The following is a 17675-nucleotide window of genomic DNA, read 5'->3' as shown; positions in this document are numbered from 1 at the left end:
AGAACTGCTTCTCCCATTTAATGAAGCTTTCAAGGACGTCCTGCTGGGGGCTTGACCAAACCCTGCACAGGGGCTCCTGTGAACAGGACGGTTGCCCAACGCAACTGCCCCGCCTCAGGTGACCTCAACTTCCTCACACAACACCCTACCCCAGAGAGCTTGGTGGCCCAAGCTTCCACCTTGTGTAAATCCTGACTCATTCCCTACCACCCCACTGGCTAGGGAATCCAAGAGGCTGGACACTTTAAGTAAGAAAATGTTTTGTTACACCATCTTGACACTGCAGTCTTGCGAACAACGCATTCCTTTTGGGCCGTTACTCCTATTACTTGTGGGATTTGGTTATGCAGGTGGTGCCTATGGTCCCTGAGTAGGCCCAGGCCATACTCTCTCAAGCTATGGCTGATTGGAGAGATTCAGCCAAGTTCATAATTCGTGTGGCTAGACACGACCGACTCGCTGGGCAGAACAGTTTCTTTGTTGGTGGCCTTACGGCACCATACCTGGCTAAGAACAGTAGTTTTTTTCCGGGGATGTTCAAGTGTAGCTTATGGACATTTCCTTCGATGGCTCCCGTCTTTGGAGACAAGGTGGACTTCGCGCTGGAGCGCTTCAAGGATAGCAGAGCTATTGCCAGGTCCTTGGGCCTTTCTGTGGCCTCTCGCCAACCCCAGTCTGCCTTTGTCTTCTTTCATGGCCACGGAAGAGGCTTCCAGCCACGTCTTTACCAGTGCATCGAAAACGGCATGCAAGCTTCCCAGCCTCAGAGTATCCAAGGACACAGTGACCACAAACCCAGAGGGTTGGGCAGCCAGAGGTCGGGCCACTCCACCACTCCCTTGGCAGCCGCAGCCTCCAACCCCCTTTAGTTTGCCTTACCATCATGGACACCCAGTGGGAGGCAAGATACACCATCACCTGCCTCACTGGTGGTCTATAACATGAGCCCGCTGGGTTCTTCAGGTTGTCCGAAAGGACTACTCTCTCTCCTTCGTGACGACGCCTCCACCCATGCCAGCCACTTGCGACAGGTTGACAGAGGACTATCTTTTCTTGTTCCACCAGGAAGTGACTGCTTTATTGGTCGAGGGACTCATAAAGCAGGTGCAGATGCTAAAATTAGGTTGTGGTTTTTATTCCTGCTACTTTGTGGTGCCCAAGAAGGATGGAGGCCTTCATCCTAACCTAGGCCTGCACCCTCTCAATTTCTTCCTCCAGAATAAAAAGTTCAGAATGCTCATGCTCGCTTAAGTCCGGTCTGCCCTGGAACCGGTAGACTAGATGGTAGTATTGGACTTGCAGGACACATACTTCCACATTCACGTCCTGCCTGCCCTCAGGCATTACCTGCGGTTCACCGGGACCAATGAGCACTTTCAGTTCACCGTGCTTCCTTTTGGGCCTCCTAGCCCCCATCTGGTGTTCACCAGGGTGATGGTGGTGGTTACAGCTCATCTGCGGATATCAGGGGTGACATCTCCCCTATCTCGATGACTGGCTGTTGAAGGTAGGCTCACCCAAGGCTGTCGTGTCCCACCGCCAGACTACGGTGTTAGTGTTCACTATAAACGTGCCGAAGTCACACCTGACACCTCAGATGCGCCCTTGCATCGGAACCATTCTGCATACGGCACAACTTTGGGCCTATCCTTCCGAACATCAAGTCCAGAATATTCAGGCTATGATGCTGATGTTTCAGCATCTATCCTGAATTTTGATGAGACTGACTCTGAGGATTTTGTGCCTCATGGCCTCCTGCATCCTGCTTCTGACACATACCCGCCGGAATATCCAGTGGGCACAGCGAAAGGGTAATCTCTCCGACTTAGTCAGAAACTGCAAAAGATCTGCAGTGGTGGTTAATGAACCGCGATTGAGTCACTGGCAGAACACTCTCCCTTCCCCACCAGATCTGACAGTGGTGACAGATGCGTCATTCTGGATGAGGTAGAGATGCGAGGTCTCTGGTCTCGGGCAGAATCCGGACTCCACATCAACCTACTGGCGCTCTGGGTGATCCGGCTGGCATTAAAAGCCTTTCTGCCCTCCATCAAGGGAAGGCTAGGGCAGATGTTCACGGACAACACTACTGTCATGTGGTACTGCAACAAACCGTTTGTGCTAGGGGTTCTGGACCCTCTGTATGAGGGTCTGCATCTCTGGACATAGCTGAAACATCAGGGCATTTCCCTCATAGCTCAACACGTGGCAGGCTCTCTGGACGTCAGGGCAGACACACTCAGCCGAATATGCCTAGTGGATCACGAATGGCATCTCCATCGGTGGTGGTATAAGGTTTCTTTCAGCTGTGGGGAGAGCCATGGTTAGATTTGTTGGCCACCACAGAGAATGCGCAAAGTCATCAGTTCTGCTTGCTAGAGTTTCCAAGATGGCTTGCGCTTGCCCTTGGGGCATGTGTGTGGCATGGTGTACAGAGAAACACATTGACCCTCTTTCTGCCCCCCTCGTGCAGGTCTGTTTCTCTTGCCCAGCAGGGCTCTCTTTTGGGCACCCTAATGGGCTAAACCTCTGCCATCTCAGCCTTTCTGCTGTTTACTCTTTAAATCCTCTATTGTAAATAGGTTCTTGAAAGGTTTGCAACTTGTTTCCACCTTCACCCTGCTTCAGTGGGACCTTAATCTGGTCTTAACGTTTCTGACGTGAGTCTCTTACCAGATAAGGCGTTACTGAAAGGATAAGTAACTTGTTCGATTGAGATGCCTTAAAGACCACTAGCCCTTCCACAGGCTTCCGTAACGTTTAATTCACAATTTAAGAATTGAAACATTTTCAGTTTTTATTAACAACAGACTCGTTGTTACTCATTTATCTTAACCAGCAAACAGTCATTGACAAAGCCAGTAATCTTCGCTGATTTTAGGTGTACATGAGTTGTAGTGTCATGTATATCTGGATAAAATAACAGAAAGGTAAGAGGAACCAGAATGAGGCTTGTTTTGCTCACTATGAGAACAAAAGAAATTTAGTTTATGTTTATGTCACGCCCTTAATTACATAGACCATGCCTTTTTTAGAGACCCTCCACTTTTTTTTCATCCAACTTAAAGCCCTGTCGGCTGGTATGATAACTCCAGGGGCTGGAAAAACTGCACCAATACAAGTTGGACCCTGGGGGTCGACTAACAAAAGGTGATTTGCCAGAAGAGTCAGGTTTACCTCATCAGATTCCCCCAATATTTCCTCTTTTTGTGCTATATTTTTGGCTGCTTTAACTACCCTAACTCATTGAGACGGTGTCCAAGATCATGGGTTTCCCTTGTTACTCATAATCCCAAAGGGGCCTGTAAAATTGAGGTATCGGTCCCAATTGAGTCTTCGAGTCCCTCATGCTTCATATCAAGAATTGAAAAAAGTCTAATGGATTCCTGCCTTTCCTCGAGCCAAGACTGTACCTTTACCCCTTTAATAATGAGAAAATTGAGTGGTTGACCCTAAGAGTGCCTTGCTTTTTCGTGTACTTTTTTCTGAGTTGGGATTTCGATATCTCGTTTTGCTGTGTGTAGATTAATGTTCTCTGAAAAACATATTTTTTTTATTCCTGCTAAATTAAGTGGATAGATATTTTAATATTGGCTTTCACATTGAGCACAGCTGTTTTTGAGTTGTAAAGTAAATGGATGAATACGTCCTTGAGGACATAGATTTTCGTAGGAGCCTGCCTCCTGGGTTGCTGAATACCAAAGCTGCTTAGTTTTCACCCCACCTCATGCCCCTTGCTTTCAAAACCCTACACTCCCTTGCTGTTTACCACACTTTTCCATACTCTTTTCCATTTCTGATTTTCTCTTTGTCAATGGTGACCCATCTTTCTCTTATTTATTATTTTCACCCTCTCTGGATCAAAATCTGATGAAAAATACGTTTTGGGCTCTAAAAACCAAAGCTAGTGCCCATGACCTGAGACCACCGGAACAAGCAGTGGGCCACAGGCTGAACCTCATGCTGCATAGGTGCTGCTGAGAGTTGGGGCAGGGGCGGTGGAGCGGTTGGTGTATTGGTTTAAGTTCCGGCTCTGATTGGGAGACCAGAGAAGGTTCTGCTGTTAGTCTAACCTTTAAGACAAGGCCGCTGAAATTGTACGGGAGTGGAGGGAAAAATTATGCGGCATTATTAAGTAAATGATGTCAGGAAAAAGCAAATGATGCTGCAAATAATGTATTATGTGGCAAGTGCAGCAAATCCGTGTTATGCAAAAAACGGCGTGGCTCCAGAATCGCATAATTCTAGTGTCCCTGATTTTAACTGCCTTTTGAGAGTAAGTCGTTTTATCTGTGCATGTTGTGCTCAGAATCATGTTTATTGTGTCGCAGTGACAACGAAAGCAGATGGTTCTTTCCGCCTTGAGAACATGACAGCAGGAACCTACACTATAAAAGCCCAGAAAGAACATATATTCTTCGATACAATTACAGTAAAAATTGCTCCGAACACACCACAGCTGGCTGACATTATCGCAACTGGGTAAGACTATATATTTTCTAAATAACCTACACGTCTGCTGCCAAACAACTGATTTACAGCTAAATTAACGAGCAGAATTTACTACATTGATGTCAAGAAATAACCGCTTATATATTGCTGATTCTAGGTAGCACTCCTTGGTAAATTACTTTTTTAGTAGGAAATATGCTGACAATGACATTTCCATTTTTGTCAAACGAGATTATATAACCTGTTGAAAAAGGATTTTAGATTTGCATACCTCTTTTTAAAAAAAAAAAAAAATTACGATCGGAAATGCTGGATTACTTTCTGAACTACACTTGAAGTGAACTGGTGTATACAATATGTATATTAATAGAAATGTACACCTTCTTGAACTTCTGCTGCCTAATTATTTAATGCTGCGTCAACAAATGATGGAAGGAATGGTGAATAAATCAAACATTGACACCCCCTTCAAGAGATCTGGGTTAAAAGTATAGTTCTTGTGCTCACTATACCACCCCAGTTACAACCCAGACATATGCAAATCAGTCTTGACCCTGCTCCTCACAGCCAAGGCTGACCCTGCATTTCAGACTGGACTGTTCCCATGGGGAGCAGGGTCAAGACTGATTTGCATATGGCTGGGTCTAAACTGGAATGGTGTGGTGAGCAAATACAACTGATGGATTGAACCCAGAACTGTGACTGGGTATTGGTTTGATTTGTTAAGCATTCAGTCCATCATTTGTTTGCTGTAATTTTCACCCTAAGTGGGAAGGCTAAGCCCAGATTTGGGTCCCATGCTGGCTACGCCACCGGATTCAAGCTAGCCTGGCTGATGAGGGGTGATACCCTGAAACTGGTCCCATGTTGCTTGTTTCTGGTCCAGGGAGGACCTGGCTTGGCAGTTCGGGCTGGACTGTTCCCATGAGGAGCAGGGTCAAGACTGATTTGTGTATGGCTGTGTCTAAACTGGAATGGCTAGGCGAGCAAAAAAACAATGGATTTAACACCGATCTGTGACGGGGTCAATGTTTGACTTGTTCAGCATTCCGTCCATCATTTGTGTGCTGTAATTTGTATAACTATTTAAGGCACTTTGAAGCATCAGAAAAAAAGAAGTACTGAGCTAGCTGTATCCAAGTGACATTTCGAATCTTTGTAGACTACTTTGGAAGTCTCAGTGCGCTACTGCCACTTAAAATGGGCATGCTTTGCCACATGTGTCCAAGGTAGGTTCAGATTGGCTGGATACATGCCACATTTTGAGGATATCCTGTTATTGTGACCACTGTGCCCCCTAGACTGAGAGCAGCCATAAGAAAATTAACCTTGATCCTGCTCCAATAGGAACAGTCCGAACCTCTAATAAAAAACTGGCTTGGTCGGGCTGTGCTGGAGCTTCCTTGTATTGCAATGTAATCGATTATTTGAAATAAATTATTGTTCAATATAATTAAATTGTTACAGAAAATAACTAATAAATTAGCTCCTGTTGTTTTTTATTATTTAAAATGTAAAGCTTTACATTACTCACGAGGTATAAAATAATCCTGTCTGTTCATAACTGAAAGTGCAAGTCACATGAGTACATTCAAAAAGACTTCTGCAAGTTAGTTTTATTTGTAATGCCAAGGAAGGAAGAATTGATATCCAGCAGTCTCATTATGTACATTTGCAAGTTCTTAAAATATGTGGGTTTCAGTCGTTGATGTTGAGCTTGTGAATTCCCATTTCCTGATTTTCCCACCATCGTATGCACTTATAGTTTAGCCCAAAGTATTTCATATTTAGATTTTTGGAACCAAAATGCCAAAAGAGTAAACATTGTTTTTATATGCATGTTGAGTCGAGTTACTGAATGTAAATTATGGCATATATATTTGTAAAGAACAGGTTCATCCCTTGGGGCATCTTGCACTGAACGCCAAATGTTTATTGTTACCAAGCTCAACAGTACTTATGTTATCAACCTCAGAAGGGCGACAGGCTAGGAGTACCCACTGCAATTTAAAACTCACTATGAATGTTTCCCTGGTTGAAAGTGTGTGGTAGTTGCATGACTTTTGGTGTTCAAGTTTCCAGGATGTTTGTTATGTCCTGGTGTCTGAGAACCAGCAGCACCAGAGTTTCTGTAGTGACCTAGCTATTCTGTAACTGGTGAAGTATCCGGGACTAGTGGTAAATGGAATCGTTCACCAGCACTTTCTGGAGCAGTGGGACATCCACATTCCCACTTTGGGTGGAATACCTGGAGTAATGGGGCAACGTCCTGCTACCACTACGAGGTAAACACTATGGCCTTGGGTCCATGACTGTCACATGACGTTTTCGCTAAGTTTGTTTAGCCACCCCATGACTAATTAGGCTGACCGTACTACTCTCCCAATGGAACTTACCCTACTCCTGCTCAACCCACTCCCTAATCCCATCCACCTTTTTCCAGTTTTTAGACCTCTCTGAGTAGATTGGTGGCAGTGACTCGCGGCCATTCTCAAGAGCAACATCACTGGGTATATTGTGTATGGAGGCTAGATTTCTGGTGGAGGGTAGATGTGAGTTTCGTTCCCCGCGTTTTCATTCTGAGGTGAATAGTTTGGAACTGAAGCGGATCCTTCTGTTCCACAGTTTAGCAGAACCTTATGCTCACCCTTAACCTGTAACGTTCACCTACTTCTTAACATATTAGTGTTTATTTGATGTATTTTGTAACAGTGAAGACCTGTGAAACCCAATATATTCACATTATTATTTATAATTCTAGATTCAGTGTTTGTGGACAGATCTCAGTAACCCACTTTCCAGAAACCATCAAACAGATCAACAAATACAAAGTAACCCTAATACCTCATGACAAGGAAAGAACATCTTCTCTTATAACTGAGACCGACTCTCTTGGTGCTTTTTGCTTTAAGGCAAAAATCGGTTCTTATGACATTCAGGTAAGAGAAAGCTGAAATCAGTTGTGTAGCAACAAGAATATGGTTGAAATCTAATTTTAATACATTACAGTTTGCTAATATATTTCCTGTATTTTCCCAAAGTCTGGATGTTTGGCTGTACACAATTTGAAGCGATCAGTCTTGTAACGTTCTGCTTCACCTGGCTGGCTCTTCTTTTAGAACCTGGTTGGGAAACCTGTATTGAGCAAGCTGGTCTGTTAAACTGCTGTAAAAAATTGGGTCGCTTTGAGAAGTTTGCAGCCTACCACCTCTCTTATTCATTCATGTGCCCAACTATTTTCCAAGTATAACTTTGGCCTTAAATGGTTATGCCAGTTTGTGTTTTTCCGTAATAGTTGTGTTGGGAACTACGTTGAATTAGTTCTCTCTCCTGTTTTTACTTGGGTTTCGCTTGCGCCATCATGCAGGTTTATACAAGACAATTTTATGGGCTGAATGTCAGTTGCAATATAGAAATATTTATCTGAGACATCCAGATGGTTTGAGTGTTGTTTCTTCATTATATACATTTATCTGAGATAGCTGGATGGATGGAGTGTCAGTTGCTACATAATGATTTTTTTTTTATACAAGGCCCCTAGACGGGTTAACTGTCATTTGCTACCCTATATATGTTTACCCCAGACACTTTCATGGTTTGAGTGTCATTTGCTACGTATTGTTTATACGAGACATAAGGGTGGAGTCGGGTACCATTTTCTGCTTCATATAGGTTTTGCACAGGTACCTGACTGGATTGTGTGTCATTCACTACATTTCACAGGTCTACACAAGACATCTCTATGGGTTGAGTGTAATTCATTGTTTTATACAGGTTTATAAGGGGCACCCAGATGAATTGGGAGACATTTGCTACTGGTCTACACAAGACCCTGTTGAGTTTTGTATACTACATAATGCAATATGCAAGACATCTGGTTGAGTGGAGTGTTATTCTCTGCATTATACTTGTTTACATGAGTCACTGAGTGAGTGCCATTTAATTAATGCAAGGGTTTATATGAGTCTGTTTCTTTTGGTTATGAAGGAGTATGGTGGGTCAGCCCTGTCCTTTGGTGTAATTGTGGAGTCTTCGGACTATGTCAGTGTGCCTGCTGGCAGTGTAGTATGTTTAATAGGAATATGGTTGGAGAACAAACCAGTGTGTAAGTGACCTATGTTTTGAAATGCAGTGTAGTGGCCAGGTTAAAGCTAGTTGAGTTTCTTGTGGTGTTTTCTCAGTTGAATTGGATTGCGTGTGAGCAGCCTTTGGGTTGCCACTGTGATTTCTAAGTGACATTGTTTCCCCTTAATTTGTATCCCATTGCATAGGGCAATATTTTGTGATCCACATTTTCTTCACTTCTCATTTGTGTGCCCTGCCTGCCAGACTATGCAGAATGCTTAGAATACTGGCCATGACTGCATGGAGTGTGCAGAGTGTGAGCTTGTTAAAAATAAATGTTTACAAATAAACCAAACCTGTCATTCCTTCCAGTATTTTCTTAGGCCCTAGTTCATCTTTTAGATTTTCCTAGCACAAAACCAGTCAAACATTTTCCCCCCAAGCAAAAACCTCAGGAAAGATGGAGTCCTTTTCAAGAGATACTCATCTCGTACCAGGAGCGACATCTGAATCAACCCAGTACATACCTTGATTTGTGGGCACACTTCTGTGGTCAAAATTATTGATTCACTTTGAACCATCTTCTGATTACAACCTTTAGGCACTCTGTAAATGTCAACCCGAGTTAGGATTCAATAATTCTTTCTCACCAGGAAGGCAACAAACTCCTATCTCTAGGAATTCAGCTGCTCAAGTACAGTTCCCGCCACTTGTGACTTTTAATGGACAGAAATACAAATATTTTTTTCAAGAGTTTTTGTGGCCATTTGGGCACCCTTTAGTATGAGTGCTTGGACATGAGAAAAGGAAATGATGAACATGTTGAATACATGGGGATAGGTAAATCGGCTGTTAAGGTGTATTAGTGCAGAGCTCTTTGGTGTTTCCTGGTCAGCCGTTGGGGTGGATAGTGGTAGGCGATAATTGTGGAAATGGAGAGGCCGATCAGACCTTGCAATTCTTCTGTGGTCGGAGTCCATCTGCATCAACCTTACTTGGATTGCAATCTCATGCTCCTAATTCAATTATATGCTTCTTTAAAGGGTTGAGGTTTCTTTATGATTCGGGTAGGAACTCTGGGCCATGTTGAGAGACCTTTCATATCTTAGGCCTCTGGTGCCATGTTTTTGTCTTGTCAACTTTTGTTGACTAATGGTTTTTCAGTGGTATATTTGTAGGGACCTGGGTGGGCAGCAGTGAGGGACTACCTACTGCAGGTATTTATTCCCTTGCGCAAGAAAGGCAAGTACGTAGTGCACAGACCTTCATCTTAATTGTGGATGCCGCAGGAAGCCAGCTCCAACTTGGGCCGTCTCACATTAATTTCCTGGTGGCTTAACAGTCACGGGTGCTTGCATAACCATTTTATAAAACAGATTGTGCCTACACCTCAGAGGAAGCTATCCAGCTGCAACTACCAGAGGTCCTCATTAGCAGGCAGAAATAAATATTCATCCACTCCTCTACAGGAAAGATTTGTACCAAAACTCCTGTTCGTGAGCCTACATTCATCCTTATGTATTCCTGATGAATGGACGTTAGGATTTGAGGCGCAGTCATGATTTGTACCTCCTACACGTTTGGGGCCCAAAAGGTTAGGGAGACAGCCAAGAGCAAACCATTCCTCCCCTAATTTCCTGAAAGTTCTCCCTTCACAACTGCCATCCCCTTACCCACAGCCTCACTCTCCCAGTGCTTTTATGAGTCTCCTCACTGATCCAGATCCCAGGTTTCCCATACCACCATCAAGATGCATACTTTGAGCCCTTAGTGCCCTGAGAAGTGGACCTCCTTAGGAATCCAACAATGTAAAGTCCACTGATGAATCCGATCCAGACCTTTACCCTACTGAGCATTCCCCATCTGAAGACATCAAACGTATCACGTGGTAATCCAGAGGGCTACTCACCATCACAAGTTGAAGATGCACATCGTCCAAGTCAAGGATGAATTCCTCATAGAGACTCTCTCAAAGACTGAGAGATTGGTACAATACCTTCCATGCTCAAGGACCTGCTGAAATCGGCAACTGATTTTCATGAGCCAATGGAGACCAGAGTTGTCATACCAATGGTGGTGAAGAAATGTCAACCTGCTCCAGATGACCCAGTGTATATCAGAGTACAAGTTATGTTATGGTACAAAACATTTATATCGCGCACGGATACTCATGAGTGTCCCGGCGTGGTTGGTGAACATAACAGCAAAGCAGCAAAGATTAGGTGGCTTGATTAAAAAGAAAAGTCTTCAACTGTTTCTTAAAAAGCATAGTATCCTGAATGTTACGCAGCTCCAGAGGGAGGGAGTTCTAGGCCTCCACTGCTTTAACAGAGAGAGAACTGCCCCCCAGACGGACCCTGTGGAAGCGGGGAACAATTGCCAGGCGCTGAATAGCAGAACGAAGATTTCTGCATGGGGCGTAGAAAGCAAAACGCCTTCGGAGGTAGGCCGGGCCTAATCCATGCAAGGATCTATGAGTCAGAGTAAGGACCTTAAATTGGACTCGATGGACCACAGGGGGCCACTGCAGCTCCCGTAGATGCTGTTCATACTTGATCTCCCAGGGATTTAAAGCAGAACCCTAGCTGCAGCATTCTGTATTGTTTGTAATTTTTTTACCCGATACCCTGGAAGGCCAATGTACAAGCCATTGGCATAATCAATGTGGGACAAGATGAGACCCCGAGTCACCATTTCCCTAGCCAGCCTAGGCAGCAAAAGGAAAAACTTTGAGTGATTTTAAAATGCCAAAACACGCCTCCGCAAGTCTCTTTGTCTGCATGGTAAACCTAAGGTCCTCCCCAAACCAGATTCCCAGATTTTTTACAGGGTTGTCAGATGAATTAGGCCGGGGGTACTCTGAGGGCCACAGAGCCTCCCTAAAGAAAGGAGGGAAGGGACCATAGAGAAGGACCTCTGACTTGTCCTCGTTACACTTCCACTGCGCCCTAGTTCCAACCGCTCATTAGTTATACACAGCACATAAACAAGTCTCAGCTGAGGCCACAGGCAATGTGCCTGTGCCAAATAAAGCAAGTAAGTGAATAGATGCTGCTAGTGCAAGTGTGGCAAGGGAGGCCGATTTACATTGGCACATTGCAAGTTCTGAAGGCCTGCTCCATTACTATGACGGACACCACTGGGAGGAAATGAAAGACCTCATCAAACTTGTCCCTAAGGCATCTAGAAAGAGAGGAGCTGATGGCGAAGGGAAATTTGCATCTAATGCAAACATTAGATTTGCCGTGAACACGATAGCCACTGCCTCTGCTTTAAATCTAGTAGCCTCCACTGGTGCCACATTGGCTCCAGATCTCTGGTTTCTTGCCCAAGGTGCAAGAGCACCTTCTTAATATACCTTTTGATGTGGAGCATCTCTTCGGCCCTCAGGCTAGTGATATGCTAAAAGAAAAAAAAGGACACAGACCTGGCCAAGTCGATGGGGTCTCTTTCAGTCTACCAACCCAGATGCAGAGTCACGGCCTCGGCATCCACCAAAAGGCAGTGCTAGCAGGGCCAGTCCTTTCAGGATACACAGCCTCCCAAAGTCTTCTCACGAGGAGGATATAGAGGTAAAAGCCACTGGAAGGGTGAGGTGGCGCCAACTGGGTCACCTCAGCCGCAATTTAGTGACTTTTCTGTCAGTACCCTAACCCACCTGGATCATACAACACCTGTTGGTGGAAAGCTGAGTTTTGTTGTCCTCCAGTGAGAGGTGATTGGGTGCTGTCTGATTTATGGCAGGTGTACCATCTGGAGATCCACACCTCACCACCAAACATTCTGCTATAATGTCAAGTACTCAGCCCAAACCATTTTCAGCTACTCCAGTAGGAGGTGCGGGTGGTCCTAGCCAAATGGGCCATCAAGCTGATGAGCCCCCACCGGCGTAGCAAAGCTATGTTGTACCCCTCTACTTTGAACCAGTACATTCTGTCAGATGTCTTTCAAATGACCACTGTTTAGTACGTCATTGCAGTGCTTCGTCAAGAGGCTTCAGGGTGGCACTGGACTCAGAAAAACACCTACTTCTACATCCCCATTGATCTGGTCCACCACCTGTACCTTTGCTTTGTGGTTATTGGACAGATTTACCAGATCAGTGTTTTTTAATTCCAGGTCACTACAACGCCAAGGGTTTCCTCAAAGTGTCTAGTGGTGGTGTCTGCGTATCTGCACAGGAAAACCATTCACGCCTTTCCACATCTAGGATGGCTGATCAAAAGCAGCAGCAGACAGCTATTATGTCCTTACTCCACAAGTTTACTCCACAAACGTTTGTCCACTCCTGCATGTGTAAACACATAGACACTTCAGTCTCTGTACAACACATCATCTTCTACCTGTTGCACTTCCAGACAGCAGGGTTAGCGTACACTTCCATCTGTCTACATTTGGCTGCTGTTGCCCTATACACGCAGAACAGGGAACATATGTCTCTTTTCAAAATTCTTGTTTTTGAAGCCTTCATGGATGGCCTCAAGAAAATGATACCCCCCTAAACGTCCCATCTCCATCTAGAACAATAATGTAATTGTTACACAGTTCACGAGTCCATCCTTGGAACAACTATTCTTTTGTGACCTGCAGTTTTTGTCATGGAAGGTATCCTTGATAGAAATCACCTCCTCAGATGCATCAGTGAGTTGCAGGCTTTAGCCATGGAAGAACCACTTTCTCAGGTTCACAGAAACACGATGGTCCTTAGAACCAATCTCAAGGTCCTGCCAAAGATAGTCTCTCTTTTTCCACTTGGATGCTAAGCTACTTGCAGTGCTTCCATGTAATTTCCATTGAAATCAATGGAAACTCCATGACGAGCTGGGCTCGTCATGAGCGTCCAAGGGGTTAACCGCACTATCAAGCAGTCCATCTTCTTCCCGCATCAAAAGGGTTTACACACAATAGATGTTAAAGAGCTGCTGATTTATTACATCAGCAGGACCGAGTCCTTCCGTAAAACAAATCAACTTTATGTAGCCGTTGCCCAACCTCACGTGAGACACCTCATCACCAAGTCCGGGATTGCAAGATGGATTGTTAAATGCATTGTTAAATGCATCCAGACTTGCAATGCTAACTCTAATCACATGCAAAAATGGGAGCTAATATGCCACTCCTAGGTAATCTCCCTTTGGCAGTTATCTGTAAAATGGCCACTTGACCAGCTTCCTACACGTTCACAAACTACTCTGTAGACATTCAAGGCCATCAACAGGCTGTAGTTGGCCAAACTCAGTGAACATTTTCCCAAACATCTGCATCATCTGCTCACTAATCACTGCTTTGGGAAGATAGACTGTTTTAAAGTTTATGCAGAGCATCTGTATCTAGAGCCACACAGGTTACAAACAAATGTTACCTGCCTTGTAACCATCTGCCTGTAGTTTACAGTGCTGTCGGCTCACATGCCCCCTCCCTCCTCATTGGAAGTCCGCGATTATCTCTGATGTCTTTCTCTTTTTTCACTTACATGTCCTAATGCTCAGCACACTTGTCTAAAACACTCCACTTTCACTACTCACCCACTCCGTTGAAAACAATCAGAGGTGGAGTTTTTGTCCTGGTGTATTGTGGCCTTAGGGAGGAGTCGGGACAAGTTGTGCGCATTTTGCAACTTTAAAGAAAAGCAAAGTCTCAAATGTCTGGGCCCTACCGTAGATGGCAGTAGTATGCAGAGCATGTGACTCTGGAACACAACACGTCACAAGCAGATGGTTACAAGGCAAGTAACTTTTTCCTTCCTCAGTATGTTTAGAACAATGTAAGAAATTAGATTTTTGTCCACAAAACACAATTTTGCACTAGCAATATATCAATGTATTTTACAGTGCAAGACTGGGGAAGTGATGTCAACATATCTCAGTACTATTTCTAGCAGTCCTATTCATTTAGCTTCATCATTTCGCTTCTCTGCTTTTGCAAAGCTATTATGGCTAGGTAAATGTGTAAGTTAGAAACTCTGGCCATTTAAAAATCAACTATTTTGCCCTTCTTGCTGCACTATTGAATACTTGGGTGGAAACCTCATGCTCACCAAAGCTCACGTGGTGGTAGCTAAGCAAAATCAGGGCTGAAAATATTCTGTAGATGTACAGGCCTTATACCTTTAAATCTCTGTTTAACAAGATAAGAAATTCCATTACCTGTACAGTTTCCTTCAATTTGATAATAGCAATAATATCCGTCACTTTGGGTGTGATACGCATTAGCTGCCATCTCACTCCAACTAACCCATGCGCACCACCTCAGGAATATTATAACCGGATGCAACACCTCCTGTGGCCTTGCATATATCAAGACCACTGGACTAAAAAAAACAGGTTCACCCTGATAAGTTGAAAACGTTCAGGATAGCACAGCTAACAGCATAGAGGTTTATCACTATAATTTTCCATAAGCAAAGCAAACTCCAGCCTGATTCAGTTATACTTTCTGGTCAAAGCTATCCTTTACTCAGCAACTGCCAAAGCATTTTGTGGTTTAGAAAGATTATTAGTCATTAAGAAAGCTATGTATCGATTTTCTACCAAAGTTGCAATGTCTGAACTTTTCTTGCATTCAAGGACTGAACTTCAAGAGATAGTTAATAGAGAGATGTAGTTGTATAGTTGTATCTTGTTTCTCATTGAAATCTGTGTACGGATAAACTGCTCCGAAGACCCCAAACCTCGATCAAGGCCGACCAAGGCCAATCTCCTTTTGGGTTGTACATTCCATAATCTTATGCCTCAAATATCTTTGACTGAACAATCTTCAGGGAATTATTGGAATGCATATTTCATTTATTTGCAGACCTGCATTGTGACAGGCTAAAAATCCCGTAAAAAATATCAGTAGTGCTGTAAAAGGTATCTTCCTAGCTCTTTAATTCTTTCTCCCATTTGCTGCACTGTCTATCCTCAGAAACATTCTGCAGCAGGATTTCCGCTCTCGTGGCCAGCTGATAGTGAACTGTAGGATTGTACCAGACATCACATCATTTCTTTCCCAGCACCCTTCCATCAAGGAACCTGCTATGTATAAGCAGAAATATCATTAGTTATTATGTTTTGCGCCCCATCAGTAAAAGCTCTCTACTTTAGTCTATTAGTGGATTTCCAGACCTTTTGCTTTTCCTCCGTTATCACTTTGACAGCAGATAGAGCACCAAATATCGCCAGTTTTGGTCATGGATCGGAGAAGTTTAGAGATTGCTTGGGGCAAATTTCTATTGAAATGATACGCCATTTAAAAAAATCTATTTACAATTACGTTACTTAGGTCCAGGAAAAATCACTTCAAAACACTGATTCTGATTAATCCTTCTCGGGCTCACCAGTTTTTGGTTTCAAAGCAACTTCTGTACATATAACCATGTATGTACATAGATAAATGGGACAAACCTCACCATTTTCAAAGCGGTTTTCTGACTGCCTTGTAGAAAGCAGAGTTCGCAAGCAAGTTAAACAAGCATTTACAATGCAATGGTTTTGCCTTTGTTAAAGTTAGAGCTATTGGCATTGCTCTTGACATTATTTTTATTTTATTTATGTTTTGTTTTAACATAAATACATGGCATTGTAATTTACAATGCCACTAGCTTTATCTCTCGCAAATGACAGACAAAAACACCCACACAATGCCCTTCCACACACACAGCCCCCCACACACACAGCCACACAAAGCCCCCCCACACACAGCCACACAAAGCCCCCCACACACACAGCCACACAAAGCCCCCCACACACACAGCCACACAAAGCCCCCCACACACACAGCCACACAAAGCCCCCCACACACACCCACACAGAGCACTCTACACACACTTACACAGCACAAGCAGGCAACAGGGGCACACGGAGGCACAAGCAGGCAACAGGGTCACGAAAACGGAGGCACAAGCAGGCAACAGGGTCACGAAAACGGAGGCACAAGCAGGCGACAGGGGCACGAAAACGGAGGCACAAGCAGGCAACAGGGGCACGAAAAAGGAGGCACAAGCAGGCGACAGGGGCACACGGAGGCACAAGCAGGCAACAGGGGCACGAAAACGGAGGCAAGCAGGCAACAGGGGCACACAGAGGCACAAGCAGGCAACAGGGGCACAAGCAGGCAACAGGGGCACAAGCAAGCAACAGGGGCACACGGAGGCAACTGCAGGCAGGACACTACCGGGCTGTGCCTTGGGACTGAGGACGCCGTGAAAATGGGGCATGTTATAGCGCCATAATTCTGTGAGTACTGACCCCCCTCCTTAAGGTGTGGAGCTCTCGGCACTGACCACTCGGCCACTGGTGGGCGTCATCACTGTACCAGCACTCTCTTGGAAACTGGGAGCCCCGGCTCGTGCTGCTCTGCGGGGACAGGGTAGGTGGACAAATTCTGTCCGTGCAGCGAACGAGGGTGCGGCGGGCCTGCTGTTGCCCGGATCCTCCTGCTGAATACTGTGAGGAGCGAGGGAGCTCCGAGTGACCAGCCCGACACTACCTCACAAAGACTGAGGGCGGAGGAAGGTGCGGTAGTGGGAGCTGTAAGAGCGACATACACCCGACTCTCCAGGACCCCCTGAATGCGCCGCCGTGCACATCGGTCGGCTCACCGGCCCCCCACGCAGCAAGGGTCATACACGGATGCACGCTTTTGAGGGGTGCTGTGTGCTCGTCCCTGCCGCTGCCTCATGGTGTTTGCGGACGACATACACCCCATTCCACGACAGGGCCACCAGGGGAGGGGGCGAGAGAGAAGGAGGGAGAATCAGCGGGAGGGAACGGACAGACGGAGAGCGGGATGGGGGGTGCCGGGGCAGGAACGGACACACGGAGAGCGGGAGGAGGGGTGCACCCAAAAACCAACAAGAGAACGATGACATTTGCTACCACACTCCTCCATACATGATGTGACATCAGCATGCACCCTGGCCTTTTCGACAGTTCACCACTCATACCCTTACTTATTGCTATAGTCATCCACAAAGAACACAACTCACTGCATACCCTTCCTCTTCTTAGTAAAACCCATGGTGACCTGACAGTAGCTAATAATTGCACAGTTTTGCATGACCACAGATTGTCCCTAACAGTATCTACAACTTTAGCTCTGCACTGGTAGGCACTCTGCACACATCCCACTAAAACTTTGTTAAACATTGTTCATGACATTAAAGGTAAATGAACCTA

General features: G+C 45.0%; 1 protein-coding gene across 1 annotated transcript in view; it reads left to right on the top strand.

The window, feature by feature from the left end:
• The window catches only part of LOC144784430 (BOS complex subunit NOMO1-like), a 318569-nt gene that overhangs the window by 91162 nt on the left and 209732 nt on the right, over positions 1 to 17675 (top strand). The window contains exons 11-12 of the mRNA XM_078663178.1: positions 4332 to 4482; positions 7214 to 7391. Of these exons, the coding sequence (XP_078519304.1) occupies positions 4332 to 4482; positions 7214 to 7391 (329 nt within the window). The remainder of the gene's footprint in view (positions 1 to 4331; positions 4483 to 7213; positions 7392 to 17675) is intronic.

This window comes from Lissotriton helveticus, chromosome 10 (genome assembly GCF_964261635.1).
Source record: "Lissotriton helveticus chromosome 10, aLisHel1.1, whole genome shotgun sequence".
NCBI classification, from domain to species: Eukaryota; Metazoa; Chordata; class Amphibia; order Caudata; family Salamandridae; genus Lissotriton; species Lissotriton helveticus.
This window is presented reverse-complemented; position numbering and strand designations above follow the sequence as displayed.